The following is a 14,101-nucleotide window of genomic DNA, read 5'->3' as shown; positions in this document are numbered from 1 at the left end:
TATTAGATTCCCCCCACAAGAGGAACCAGCTATCTGGCATCCCTTTTGTCAAGCCTCCTCAGAATCTTCAATGTTTCAAAATCACAGAATTGTTATAGTGCAGAAGGAGACCATTTGCCACCTTTTGGCTTTTCCCCCACGCCCTTACCGATTGTTTCTCTTTAAATAATCATCTCATGCCCCCTTGAGCTGCCTCAGTTGAAAATGCTTCTATCACACTTCCAGTGTATTGTGAACCAGAACCACATGTGTGAAATGATATGTCATGTTTGCTTCTTTTGCAAATCACTTTAATCCTGTACCATCTTGCTCTTGATCCTTTCACACGTGCCAACAGTTCCTCCCTATCCTTGATCCAGACCACTGAGTTTTCAAACCTTCAATCAGATCTCTTCTTAGCTGCGTTTTCTTGAAGGATGGGCCTAACATCTCCACTCTATCTTCGTAACTGAAGTTTCTCATCTCTTGAACTTTTATTGTAAAGCTGCTCTGCACGCTCTCTCTCGTGAGTTCACACCATTGAAAACAAGATGGATGACCTCGGAGCTAGAGTTACCTTCCAAAGAGAATTGACATACTGCTATGTGCTCTGTATCACAGAGACATGGCTCTCTCCTGCTACACCTGACTGTTCCTTACAAGCTGAGGGTTTCTGAGTTCACCATATGGGCGTCTTGGTGTCCTTGGGCAAGGCAAGGGGCAATGGGGTCTACCACCTGGTGCTAAGATACTCTGTGATTTAACTACTCCCTGGACATAGAATATTTTACAGTAAAGTGCCATCTCTACTATGTTGCTATGCAAATTAACCTCTGATATCCTGATTGGGTCAGACGTAGACCACTATGTGGAAGTGTACAGTGCACATGACGTAGTTTACGACACTATAAACAGCCTTGAGACAGAATACTTTGAGGCCTTGTTCTTCAGAGCGGGTGACTTCAACCAGGCCAACCTCAAGACTGTGCTACCAAAATATCATCAACACATCTCCTGTCCCACCACTGCTGCAGACCGGGTAATGCCGTTCGTTGACATTGTTTCGGGTACTGAGTGCTTTATTAACTTATCTCTCCATCTATCCTTCCAACTTCAGTGAACCATGTACGTATACACCCGGGTTTCTCTGCTCCTGCACTCCCTTGTTCTGTTGGCTGTCATGTTCCTTTCAGCAACATGCATCAATCACACTTCTCTGCATTGAACTTCCCCTTTAGAAATGCATGTTGGCAGTTCATGTGACTATAAATTCTATATAGAATAACTGTTTCTAAAAACATTCCCACCACTGAAGTTGAAATGACTGATCTGTAATTATCTGTAAACATTCCCTTGTCGTATTCCTTGAGCAAGTGTATGTTTGTAATTCTCCAGTCTTCTGGCACCTCCCCTGAGTCAATGGAAGACTGATATGTTATGGTGGTGCTTCTGCAATTTCCAGTGTCTCTCTTCCTTCTTTATCCTTGGTTGTAACATGTTTTGGTCTTGGTACTTTAAGTCCACAATGGCTTGATTCTTTTTAGTTCCAGAATATGTTGGCCAATGAAACTGTCTCACATATATGTTCTGTGAATTCAACTTCCAGACTACCATTGCAGATTTGATTTCCCCAATCTATGTGAAGACTAAAATCCTCCCGAACTATTCCAGTATCATTCTTACAAGCCCTTATTATTTCTAGATTTGTACTAAGAGCCCATATTTTCGGGGGTGATATATTGACGTGAATAGAGAATTGGCTGATGGTCATAAAACAGTGAGTGGGGACAAAGGTTTCTTTTTAACAGGTTGGTGATGTGTGACCTGTAGGGTTCCACAGGGGTCATTTACAAATGACATAAAAATATGTGAGATATTGATAGGTTAAGAAAGTGGACAAGAAGTTGACAAATGGAGTATGATGTGGGAAAATGTGAAGTTATTTATTTTGGTAGGGACAACAAAAGAACAATATTATTTAAGTGGAGAAAATCTGCAACACAGGGGAATTTAGGAGTACTTTTAGATTTGAGATTAGATTCCCTACAGTGTGGAAACAGGCCGTTCGTTCGGCCCAACAAGTCCACACTGCCCCTGAAGCATCCCACCCAGACCCCTCCCCCTATAACCCACACACCCCTGGACACTCTGGGCATTTTAGCATGGCCTATCCACCTAACCCGCACATCTTTGGACTGTGGGAGGAAACCCATGCAGATGCGGGGAGAATGTGCAAACTCCACACAGACAGTTGCCCGAGGTGGGAATCGAACCCGGGTCCCTGGCGCTGTGAGGCACCGTGCCGCCCCTACTTGTGCATGAAACAACCCAAGCTAGCACATAGGTGCAGCAGGTAAATCGGGAGGGCTACAAAAACAGAAGTTGCTGGAAAAGCTCAGCACGTCCGGCAGCATCTGTGAAGGTAAAAGTAGAGTTATCATTTAGGGCCCGGTGACCTTCCTCAGAACTGATGATAGCTGGAAAAATGTGGGCTTATATGCAGAAAATAGGGAGTGAGATGGGGTAGGGAGCAAATGATAGGATAGAGCCCGAAGAAAGAGAACAGCAGTTGGATAGACAAAGGAGTTGATAACGATCAGGCTGGCAGTGTGAATTGTTGTTAATGGGGACTATTAGTGACTAACAACAGGAAGTGTGTAATGGCAGCCTATGTGATAACAAGGCCTGGTGTGTGGGGTAGGAGGCTGGGACATGGGAGAGGTTAGACCCTATAATTATTGAACTCAATGTTGAGTCCGGAGGACCTGACCTGAAATGTCAACTTGCCCGCTCCTCTGCCTGGCCTGCTGTGTTCATCCAGCTCCAGTGTTATCGATCCTCCCTTGTGTACCTAAATCACTAGAACCTAAGATAATAAAATGTGAGGCTGGATGAACACAGCAGGCCAAGCAGCATCTCAGGAGCACAAAAGCTGACGTTTCGGGCCTAGACCCTTCATCAGAGAGGGGGATGGGGGGAGGGAACTGGAATAAATAGGGAGAGAGGGGGAGGCGGACCGAAGATGGAGAGTAAAGAAGATAGGTGGAGAGGGTGTAGGTGGGGAGGTAGGGAGGGGATAGGTCAGTCCAGGGAAGACGGACAGGTCAAGGAGGTGGGATGAGGTTAGTAGGTAGCTGGGGGTGCGGCTTGGGGTGGGAGGAAGGGATGGGTGAGAGGAAGAACCGGTTAGGGAGGCAGAGACAGGTTGGACTGGTTTTGGGATGCAGTGGGTGGGGGGGAAGAGCTGGGCTGGTTGTGTGGTGCAGTGGGGGGAGGGGATGAACTGGGCTGGTTGAGGGATGCAGTGGGGGAAGGGGAGATTTTGAAACTGGTGAAGTCCACATTGATACCATATGGCTGCAGGGTTCCCAGGCGGAATATGAGTTGCTGTTCCTGCAACCTTCGGGTGGCATCATTGTGGCAGTGCAGGAGGCCCATGATGGACATGTCATCAAGAGAATGGGAGGGGGAGTGGAAATGGTTTGCGACTGGGAGGTGCAGTTGTTTGTTGCGAACTGAGCGGAGGTGTTCTGCAAAGCGGTCCCCAAGCCTCCGCTTGGTTTCCCCAATGTAGAGAAAGCCGCACCGGGTACAGTGGATGCAGTATACCACATTGGCAGATGTGCAGGTGAACCTCTGCTTAATGTGGAATGTCATCTTGGGGCCTGGGATTGGGGTGAGGGAGGAGGTGTGGGGACAAGTGTAGCATTTCCTGCGGTTGCAGGGGAAGGTGCCGGGTGTGGTGGGGTTGGAGGGCACTAGACCTATATTGGTCAAAATAACTGGATTCTTCCTCTCCCCAAGCAGAAAATGAGATGTTCTTCTGACTTGCGTTGGGCTTAGCTGGAATAATCCTTGATTCTAATTTCCTGCTTTATCCTGTAATCTTTGATTCCCTTACAAATTAAAAATCTGTCTGTCTCAGCCTTGAATTACTCTACCTTGATACCTCTCTGTGGTAAAGAATTCCACAGGTTCACCTCCCTCCAAGAGAAGAACTCTCTCCTCATCTCTACCTTAAATGAACAACCTGTTAAACTGACATTATGTCCTTTGGTCCTACCTCATCGCATCCACCCTGTCGAACTCCTATATAATTCAATAATCTCATTCTTTGATACTCGAATGAGTATAAGCCCAATCTACTCAACCTCTTCTCAGAATAAAATTCCTGCATTGTCAGGGATCAACACTGTAAATCTTCTCTGGACTGCCACCCAATTCCTAATTTCTTTCCTTAGATAAGGGGCCTAAATCTGTTCACAGTATTCCAGGTGTGGTCCGAGTAGTTTCTTGTATTGTTTTAATAAGACTCCCTTATTTTATATTCTGCTCTTTTTGAAATAGAGACCAACATTCCATTTGCCTTTCCTATTACCCGCTAAACTTGGATGTTAGTTTGGTGTGATTCTAAATCTCTGCAGCTTACTGTAGTCTCCCTCCATTTTAAATAATATAGTGCACACCTTATTTTCTCACATTTCATATGGCAAGAGCTTTTTTTTTAGCCTACTTGCTTAACCTGTGCACATGTCTATGAATATCTGTGTCATCCTTACTACTCTACTCCCTATCTGCTTTTGACATCTGCAGTCTTGGCTATAGTACATTCATTTTCCTTGTACAGGTCTTTAATACATATTGTAAGTAATTGCTTACAGAACTAATTACAAGTTGCCACCTTGAAAATGTCTCCTTTTTTCCCAACTCTGTCTTCTATTGGTTACCCAATCTCATCTGTGCTAACGCACTACTCACAGCATCATTGGCTCTTATCTTGTTAAGCAGTGTGGTACCTTTATCCGATGTCTTTTGGAAATCCAAACATGTATCAGTACACGGCGCCTTTGGAAATCCAAACCTGTATCAGTACACAGCACCATTGTCTTGCACACGCCCTTACTATTTCACTAAAGATCCTCTCTACTGCTCCAGTTACACAATTCACCAGGGCACTAGTCCCAGCACTGATCAAGCAAAGATATTCAATGGTGCAAATCCCTCATTCCCTAGTGCTAGTGCCAGTGACCCCATGAATCATAGTTCTTTACTTCCATATCAATCTTTGAGCCACTGATTCCACCCTCCAATCTTATTTGCGCTATAGCAATTTGCTATTAGTACAGGGTACAATTGAGAATTCTATAATTGTTGCTGTTGGGTGAGTTGCAGATGATGCTTATTGGCTATCACTTTAAGATTAAATAGCGAGACTCTGGTTCTTTTCAACCTTTTTAAAAAATTTATACCACTCTAACTACATACGTTACCTTTCTGCATGAGATCTTCACTGGTTGCACCTTCTCTAAAGTTTCTTTTTCATTGAGAGTGTGACATTCAGTGGTATAGCTTCCTACGTCCAGGCTCAGGAGTTAACCCGTCGTTCTGCTCTTTAGTCCTTAGCAGCTGGTACACCCTCAGCAGAACCTCCTCCCTAATCTCGGAGATAGCAAGAATTGCAGAAGGGTCCTGACCTGAAACGTCAACTTTCCTGCTCCTCTGCTGCCTGGCCTGCTGTGTTGCTCCAGCTCTACACAGTGTTATCGCTCCTCCCTAGTCTACCTAAATCACTAGAACCTATATTGGCTAAAATAACTATATTCTTCTCTTAGCAAACTCCCCTTGAGCCCTGAGAGAATATCTGACAGCTGCCAGGGAAGGAGAACATCATCTTTAGGACTCTGTCTTTCAACCGTCATGAATAATATCTATCTGCTATCTATACTGCCCTCTACTACAACATGCTTTTATTCGAGCCCACTTAAATGGATCCTTGCACTATAATGCCAGGTCAGTTTGCTCATTCTTGCTACAATCCCTACTTTGTCCTCTCCAGCTGCAAGGGTCTCAAGCCCTGTTGGACAATTGCAAGGACATTGTTTCATCTGGATCCTCATATTGGCCTGGCTTATAGTCACCCCACTGTCCCCGACCTGCACCAAATGGAGGAAGCTTGAACGAACTTAGATGCGTGTAAGAGGGGAAATGCCTGTTCTTTCAGGGAGTATGTTTAAGTTAATTAATAAGAATGCCCCATGTCATTTGTCTTAAATTAAGCAATTGGCACAGAATAATCAATAAGGTACTCGTCACTTCATGCTTTTAATGCACACTAATATTTCAATTGTCTGTACATTATTAATTTTGTTACTATACAGTGAAACTTGTATTGTCAATGCCTGACTGTGTAGACTTTTCAGATGACAGAACTTTGCATAAGATATTATTGCTGAGTACATAGCTTGCTAATATCAACCTACTGGTATCTGATAAAACTAAAAAAGTCATATTCAATTCATATTAAACATATTGTAATCGTTTTCAATCTGTTGAAGCCTTATGGTACAGCATGTTTAAGACTTGCATATTTTGAGAAATACTGATTGCTTGGCAATTTCTATCATCGACTAACAATAATGGAGATTCCACTGAATAATCAAATTAAACTTGGAATTTTTTACTTTGAAAAACTGTTTATCTATAACTCCAGAGTCTGGTTGCCCACAAAGTGCAAAAGAACCTGATTCCCCCCCACACACACACACACACACACACACTCTCTCTCTCTCTCTCTCTCTCTCTCTCTCTCTTTCTGATTCTGAACATAGAAGGATAAGAGTGGAGTGCCAGCTATTTATAACCTATTAGGCCACATTCTGCCAAATGTTTAACTAGTGGATTGTTGCATAATATGCTGTTACCTTGGTAATCATTTCTGGATTAGTAAAACATATTAAGGGTACAGACATCAAAACAATGGATATTCTCTATTGCATTTACTTGAAAAAACAGGATAAAGGGATCATTAAATGTAAGCTTCAAGTATTTATATTTCCAAAAACCAGTCGGTTAACAGCTTCAAGTGATTTCTGCTGAAATCCACCTCTGTAAGGTAGAAGTTTTTCTTAAGACTATATGGCTTAAGTATTGCATTATATAATAATGAATGGCCGTCAAGAGTGCAAGTTGTTGCCAAGTCATTGTAAATCTGATGTTCGTACACTGTAATGTTGTTCACGGTCAGGATTTTCATTAAGGAACTGTAAAGGAGTGATATTAGGAAGGCTGATTTACAAGCTTTATGAGCAATCTTGAGATCTAGCAATGTTGCAAAGAAGTCTCCGTGGCCTGTAGCTCTAAGAGGGGTTCCACACTGTGGAGAAATCCTGGAACCAGTGGTGAGCAGCATCCCTGGATTTTTGAACATGGAACAAAGGAATCAGTGAGAATTAGAGGGATATCTGAGGATTTTCTTATATTGAGGAAGGAAACCAGGGGTATATATTCAAGAAGGGCAAATGGAATTTTGTGGATGTTTTCAGAGGGGCAATGGGTTTTGAGGTGAAGTGCGTTGGTTTCAAATGTAAGTTATGAATGAATTCTTGCTGAACTTTAACTCATTCTCTAAGGTGAATGTGCTGTAGAGTTTCTCAGTCTATTCCTTTAACGGTGCTGGCAAAATGACATGTTATTCCATTATATAATTTCCCTGGCTTGACCTATAAACATCTAGCTTTCTTTAATGTTTGAGTGAATTTGGTTTAATTGCTGCAGTTGTTGGTGGAATAATATTGACTGTGGGCTTGCTGAAGAGATCACTTCTGAAGTTGCCAATATGATTTCCGGATAGTTTCTACTTTGTCAGTACAGTTTGGAGACTTCAGTAGCTGAGGGAAATTTAATCAGAATGTCAATGACTGCTCACTTAAATCTCAAGTAGTTGCACTATGGAGCCCTGGGATAGTATGATTGTTAAACCTCTAGCTCCAAGCAGTGTCTTCTGCCAGAAAACCAATGATATAGAAGGGAACAAGATTAATGAGTCAAAGAAGCTTTTTTTAAATTGCATGAAAAGCATTTTATGAATATTTTATTTCAACTGAGAATTGTTTTTTGAAAACGTAATCATGTTTTTTCAGGTATGTAATGTTGTTTTCCTCTTGCCACAGTGCATTGAAGTATGCAGCTATTGGAACTACACCGTATTTCACAAATGTTTCAATCAATGTGTAAGTACATTCTCTGCTTGTAAGAAAATAAAGTTGATATTCTGAGTTGCAGAATAAACAAGTAAGTATGTCTTTGTGGATAAAGACAGAACTCTGTTCTAAATTTTGGAAATCTTTTTATTAGTAGGCATTCAGATTTAGAATGTATTAATCACATATATTTTGAAATCACTGGTCTGTGTTATCATAACAAATGAATTTGTCACTTATAATGCAAATAACATTCAAGATTTAAAAATCATGTCAAACAAATCCTTTCATGTATAAGCTTCAGTTATAGCTTATCATTTTGTTTGGCAACTAATTTCCCTGCTCTGTTGCGTACTGTGGGTGGAAACCTCTGCTTCTGGAGGTGGAGGAAACTTGATTGGGCAGGGTAACTGCACCCAGAAGCCAACTACTTTCACCTTCATTCGAATTGGGTGGGAGGGTCTAATTCGCTCTTCCTGATCTGCCAATTTGAGGCCACTAAGTGGTGAATTAATGGCTGCCTCAGGGCCTATGCCCACCTGGGTTGCAGCTATATCGTTTCCAGGCAGATGTATTGGACTCGAGTTCTCGGCCTGATTTTAAACCTTGCAGGCAGGCTGTCAGTTCGTGCGATGTGCGCAGGTTGAGGGACAATCTGGGCATAGGGTGTGACAGTGGCCTTCGGTCATTCTCCTGCTCCTGCTTCAAACCCCAGTTCTCCCCATCCCAAAAACTCTCACCTGTTCTGTGGTCGCTCTTCCGTGCTGGGAATCCTGGAGGCGTTCACCTGGCCACAGCCTCCTTCATGGCACTGTAACCTGTTTGAATTGCTAGCTCCTGATTGTCTGCCTGGCATTTCCTCATTCAGGGTCTTCGTACTGGTAGGTCACCAGCCAGCTGACTGGTTGCCAGAAGATGAAGTGAGCTTTCAGATCCTGAGTTGGCACAAGTTTCTCTCTGCTGATCACTCTCTTTTTCTTTCAGATTTCAGGAGGCTACAGCCTGGGTGTCCCTTTCGTGTGTTTCCCTCCTCAAATCTCAAAGCAGCATATTCATTCTGCCTGGTTAAACAGGATTGAATTTTTTCAGAGCTGAGTTGGCACAACATTCACTCCAGTTATTAGGCAAGATGTGGAAGCTGTCTGGGCAATTTGCTTTTTTCTTTCCTTTGCACTCGCAAGCTGGTACCTGTCACCTCTCTAACTCCTCATCAGAAAATAAAACCTGGGTGGATGGTGTAGGTTCAAGTTGTTATCCACCATTATATAATGTAGCTTCATCCTACTGCTGCAAAATATGTTATAGAGAGATTTTGTGAAAGTGGTTTGGTACTAGTCTGGAATGTCAATGCATTAGCTAGAACGTTTTGTAAGTATTGTCCATCCAGTTGAATTATTCAGAATTAGATCACGTTTTACTTTATAATGAAAGTGTAGTTTGAACATACCATGCTTCACTTTGCATGCTGTACAGTAAATATTCACATTATAATAAATAACTTAGTCTGTATTAACTTAAGGTTGAGTAAACTTGCAGCTGAACAGTCTTCTGGCTCAGGCTCAAAATATGTTTTATCCTTCAGTCTAAACACATGCAAGTGTTAATGCAGTAAGAACTGATCAGCCATACAGCTGCCAGTATAGTTGCATCATAATGAGCACGAGATGTTTTTCTTCTTACTTGTGATTTATAGGTTTGAAGTGAGTTTTATAACTTTCTACTAGCTATCTTTTGATGTAGTGAATGCTGTAATGTCACTGAAATGAAGGAACAGAATTGGAGTGTACTTTTTCTGAGGGGGAGGAATAACTGCTTTTATTGGTGTAGAGATCATCCCCGTCCCTGAACAGTATGTGCTATGGCACTAAATAGAAACATAGAACAGTGCAGCACAGGAACAGGCTCTTCATCCCTTCACGTTTGTGACAACCATGTGGCTATTCTAAACTAATCCCATCTACCAGCACATGGTCCATATTCCTCTATTCCCTGCCTGTTCATGTGCCTGTCTAGATGCCTCTTAAGCATTGCTATCATATCAGCTTCTACCACCTCCTCTGGCAGCATGTTCCAGCCACCTGCCACCCTCTGTGTTTTAAAAAAAAGACTTTCCTCGTATGCCTCCTTTAAACTTGCGTCCTCTCACTTTAAACCTCTGCCCCCTAGTACTTGCCACTTCCACTCTGGGGAAAATTGGCTCTGACTATCCATCCTATCCATGCCAAATGTATCCTTTTTATCAGGTCGCCCCTCAGCCTCCGCTCTAGCGAAAGCAAGCAAAGTTTGTGCAACTTCTCCTTTTATAGCTGATAAACTCCGATCCATGCAACATCCTGGTAAACATCTTTTGTACCCTGTGCAGAGCGTTGGCATCCTCGCCACAGCATGGTGACCAGAACTGCACACAATACTTCAGATGTAGCCTAACTAAAACTTTGACTCGCTAACTGTTTTACACAATGCCCTGACTGACGGAAGTAATCAAACCATATGCTGCCTTTACCATCTGATCCAATTATGTTGCCACTTTCAGGAAACTATGGATTTGCACCCCAAGATTTCTTTGTATAAGAATGCAAGTAAACCACCTTGCCATTTATTATATACTTCTATCTTGCATTTGACCTCTCAAAATGTATCGCCTCTCACTTGTCTAGATTAAACTCCATCTGCAATTTCTCTCTTGAACTTTCTAATTGATCTGTATCCTGCTGTGTCCTTTGATAACCTTCCTCACTATCCACAGCTGCACCAATTTTCATGTCACCCCTTCACAACTACCCTCCATCTTCAACGGCCAAGTCAGTTTTGTGTACAACTTGCCAACTCACATTGGATCCCATGTGACTTAATCTTCTGGACCAGCCTACCATGAGTGACTTTGCTTTAGTAAAGTCCATGTAGTTGACACCCACTGCCATTCCCTCAATATCATATATGTCACTGCCTCAAAGCACTCAATCAAATTTGAGAGACAAGACCTCCCCTACACAAAGCCATGCTTTTAGGAAAATCAAGTGAGATGTCCAGCGAGCACCTTCCAGATATCAAGCCCCAATTTCCAACTAGGTGATGGATGGTGAGATGAGAAATTCACTGGTGAGTAGCAAGAGACATATTTTCATGGCTAATCAGTCATTATGACCTCCATTATTATGTAATATTGCCTTATTAGTACACAATCTTCCACCCACTGGACAGAAATGGACACTGAATTTCCAACACACAATGTCACAGCAGCTATAGTCGCCATTTGAACCTTTATTCCATCTTTGACACCAGTGGCCAACAGGATGTATGCCATGGCCAGTGACCACATAAAGCCCATGCCCACGAATATTGGCATGAATGCCTTTCTCTTTGGTATTTTGCCAGAGTTAAAGGCTGACAGTGCTTCTGTCCTGACTTGCCTTTTAGCGCAGACGCAAAGCCAGGGAGCTTGTCATGGTTGTCAGCAGTAACCAGTTAAAGGGGTGGGCATATTTCTGTATGACACCATACCACATCTGTGTTACACCTCCATCATGTGCCAACCCTGTGTGCACTGAACTCCTCCTGTGCTTCATTAAATGGCTATGTCTTGGAATCTAAAGCAAGTAGATACAGTCATATCCAGCGATACACCCTTCAGGCAAGGGCTCTCAGTACAGTAAAGGAAGGGCAGCTTCTATCATTCTGCGGTTTTGGAAGAGTCTGTCAGCCAGTTGGCACAGTCATGGTCATGGAGCCCATACCTGTACAGTCCAGGGAGAAGCCCATGGTCATCCCTGTTGGTCCAGTTCAAGCAGTTCAGGGCATCATGGGAGGTTGGTCTGGGAGCTAAACAATTATCAGTCAGGGGTTTGGTCACTCATCTTTCAGAATGGTTCAGCTAAGTCATTCAAAGGCCCATCGTCTGTTCTAGGGTTATGTCCGTTAAAAGTTGCAGGTTTATGACGGGGCCAGTGCTGCAGGAGGGAAGCTGAGAAACCTTATTGTGGTGACTGGAGGAAGAATGCTGGGATGCACAGGGTTTGCAGTTGTGAACAGGGTGTGGGGGTTGTTGGGGTGCAGACAATAGTGCATTGAAGGGAAAGGGCTAATGTGGGTGTTGGGTGTCATTGTCAGTCAGCATCACACTACCATTAATGGGCAGGAATTAGGTGACTGGGGGGAACAGAAGTGTACTAGCAGACCTGCCATGTTTATCCTTGGGTCTGGATGTAACAGGGACAAACGAGGACTGAGATAAATGGGTTAAGTGGGGACCTGAGGATGGTTGGGGTTGATGAGGAGGCTAACCAAGAAGAGAATGTGTCCGTTTGGGGGTTTATCAATACTAAGAGCCAGAGCCTGAGACTCACTGTTTGAGGAGCGACTACTGTTGCTTCTCTCCAGCTGAAAATAACCAGCATAACGGAGTTTAAAATAGCTGTTACCCTGCTCGCTCCGAGTGTGGTAAGTGTTTCTGCCTGTGACAAACTTCAGCAATGTGAGGCCCTTCAAAGAGCAACAACATGACACAGACTCTCAGGCACTGAAGCTGAGGTACATCGATGAGCATTACATGTTTTGTGAAACTATGTGCAGCCCTAATCCTTGCTGCAAACCCTGTTGACTACATCAGGAAGTCTTGTGAATCAGTCCCAATAAAGAATGTGATGCATAATGAATTCCAACATGGAAGGATTGACCCTAGTTGTCAATGCAGCAGTCACCTGCCAGCCACCCATAACCAGCATATGGTGCAGGAGCTGCTCACCTCTCATTTTTGACCATCAAACACGATGTAGCACTAAGGATGACTAGGCATCAATGTTGAAAGTGTTTGATGTACTTAAAGTTATGTCATCTCTGCAACCTGTGTGCCCACTGAAGGTTGTCTTCTTGCTTTTGCTCCCATTATGTCTCAGTTCTGTCCTGGTCTCTGCAGCTGGGGTGGAGGGAACCTGCCCTACAGTGGTCCCAGTTGGCTTTGTGCGTTTTGGATCAGACTGAGGTGGCAGGCAGAATGGGGGTGGAAGAAGGGCCTACCCCCTGGAGTGTCTGGAGAGGCAACTTCTGTGGGGCTGTCTTTGGGCTCCTCCTCTGGCTACATGTCAACTGGCACTCTCTGATGAAGGGTCTAGGCCTGAAACGTCAGCTTTTGTGCTCTTAAGATGCTGCTTGGCCTGCTGTGTTCATCCAGCTCCACACTTTGTTATCTTGGAATCTCCATCTGCAGTTCCCATTATTTCTGGCACTGCCTTGTCTCCTCATGAGGAAGGGGTACCCACACTGAGCTCCCCTGTTTACCACTGTCATTTTGCTGTTGATGCTGAGCATCAGTGGAGAGGCTGTCAGAGCGCAGGTCTGTGTACATACTCAGCAGACTCGGAGATTGCTGGACCTGGCTCTCCATTGCAGCCACCCTCCTATCCAAGGAAGAAGCCTGCACTGGAGGATCTTATCAGCTTAGGGCTGAGCAAGTGCCAGCCTCTGGCAGTCCTCTGAGTACCATCGGCTTTGGACGTTTCTTCCTCGACCAGCTGTGAGATGCGTCAGGGAAGTGTTTGTCATCAGTTTCTCCTGACTTTAGGCAAAATACCTGCTGAGCTGTGAGGGTTTAAGCTGATGGGGTGTGCGGGAAGCAGCCTTACCCATGCTGTTTCTGAACTATCCAAACTCTGTCCCTTTTGAGGTGAGGGAGGGAATGTCAGATCAGTCAAGGACGGCAGGTTTCCTTCTGTAAAGTTCTTTTCATAAACATTATTACTGAGGCTAACTTGTTTAATTGCAGGTTTATTAATTAACTTAGTTTGGATCAAATTATTTCAAATTAATGAATTAATATATTTAATATTTGAAAAGCCAAAACATTTACTGCCCAGTGCCACGATAGTTTGATAGAAGTCGGTGAGAAGTTCTTCGTGGTCTGTGACCATTTCTTATCCAGGATGTCTCCAGTGAAGCTTCTGAACGTTCATATCAAAAGATGAGACATGCATATTGATAACAACATTCAACTGGCAATATCATCTTTTGTTATGTCTGTTTCAATGAACAGAGATCTGTCCTTGCAGTGTCCTTGGCGACCAGCTTTTGTCTTTTTTAATCCATGTTTTCGCTGAACATTGGCTGACTCGGAAAAATATGCATTTATCCTTAATGTGTTTATTGATTAA

The 14,101-nt window shown here is 43.5% G+C and overlaps 1 protein-coding gene across 1 annotated transcript in view; it reads left to right on the top strand.

The window, feature by feature from the left end:
* Nucleotides 1-14,101, top strand: part of ros1 (c-ros oncogene 1, receptor tyrosine kinase) — a 209,736-nt gene that overhangs the window by 19,633 nt on the left and 176,002 nt on the right. The window contains exon 3 of the mRNA XM_048540717.2: nucleotides 7,929-7,988. Coding sequence (XP_048396674.2) covers nucleotides 7,929-7,988 — 60 coding nt within the window. The remainder of the gene's footprint in view (nucleotides 1-7,928; nucleotides 7,989-14,101) is intronic.

Source organism: Stegostoma tigrinum, chromosome 12 (genome assembly GCF_030684315.1).
Source record: "Stegostoma tigrinum isolate sSteTig4 chromosome 12, sSteTig4.hap1, whole genome shotgun sequence".
In the NCBI taxonomy this organism is placed as follows: Eukaryota; Metazoa; Chordata; class Chondrichthyes; order Orectolobiformes; family Stegostomatidae; genus Stegostoma; species Stegostoma tigrinum.
The sequence above is the reverse complement of the archived record's forward strand: the minus strand, read 5'-3'. Positions and strand labels throughout refer to the sequence as shown.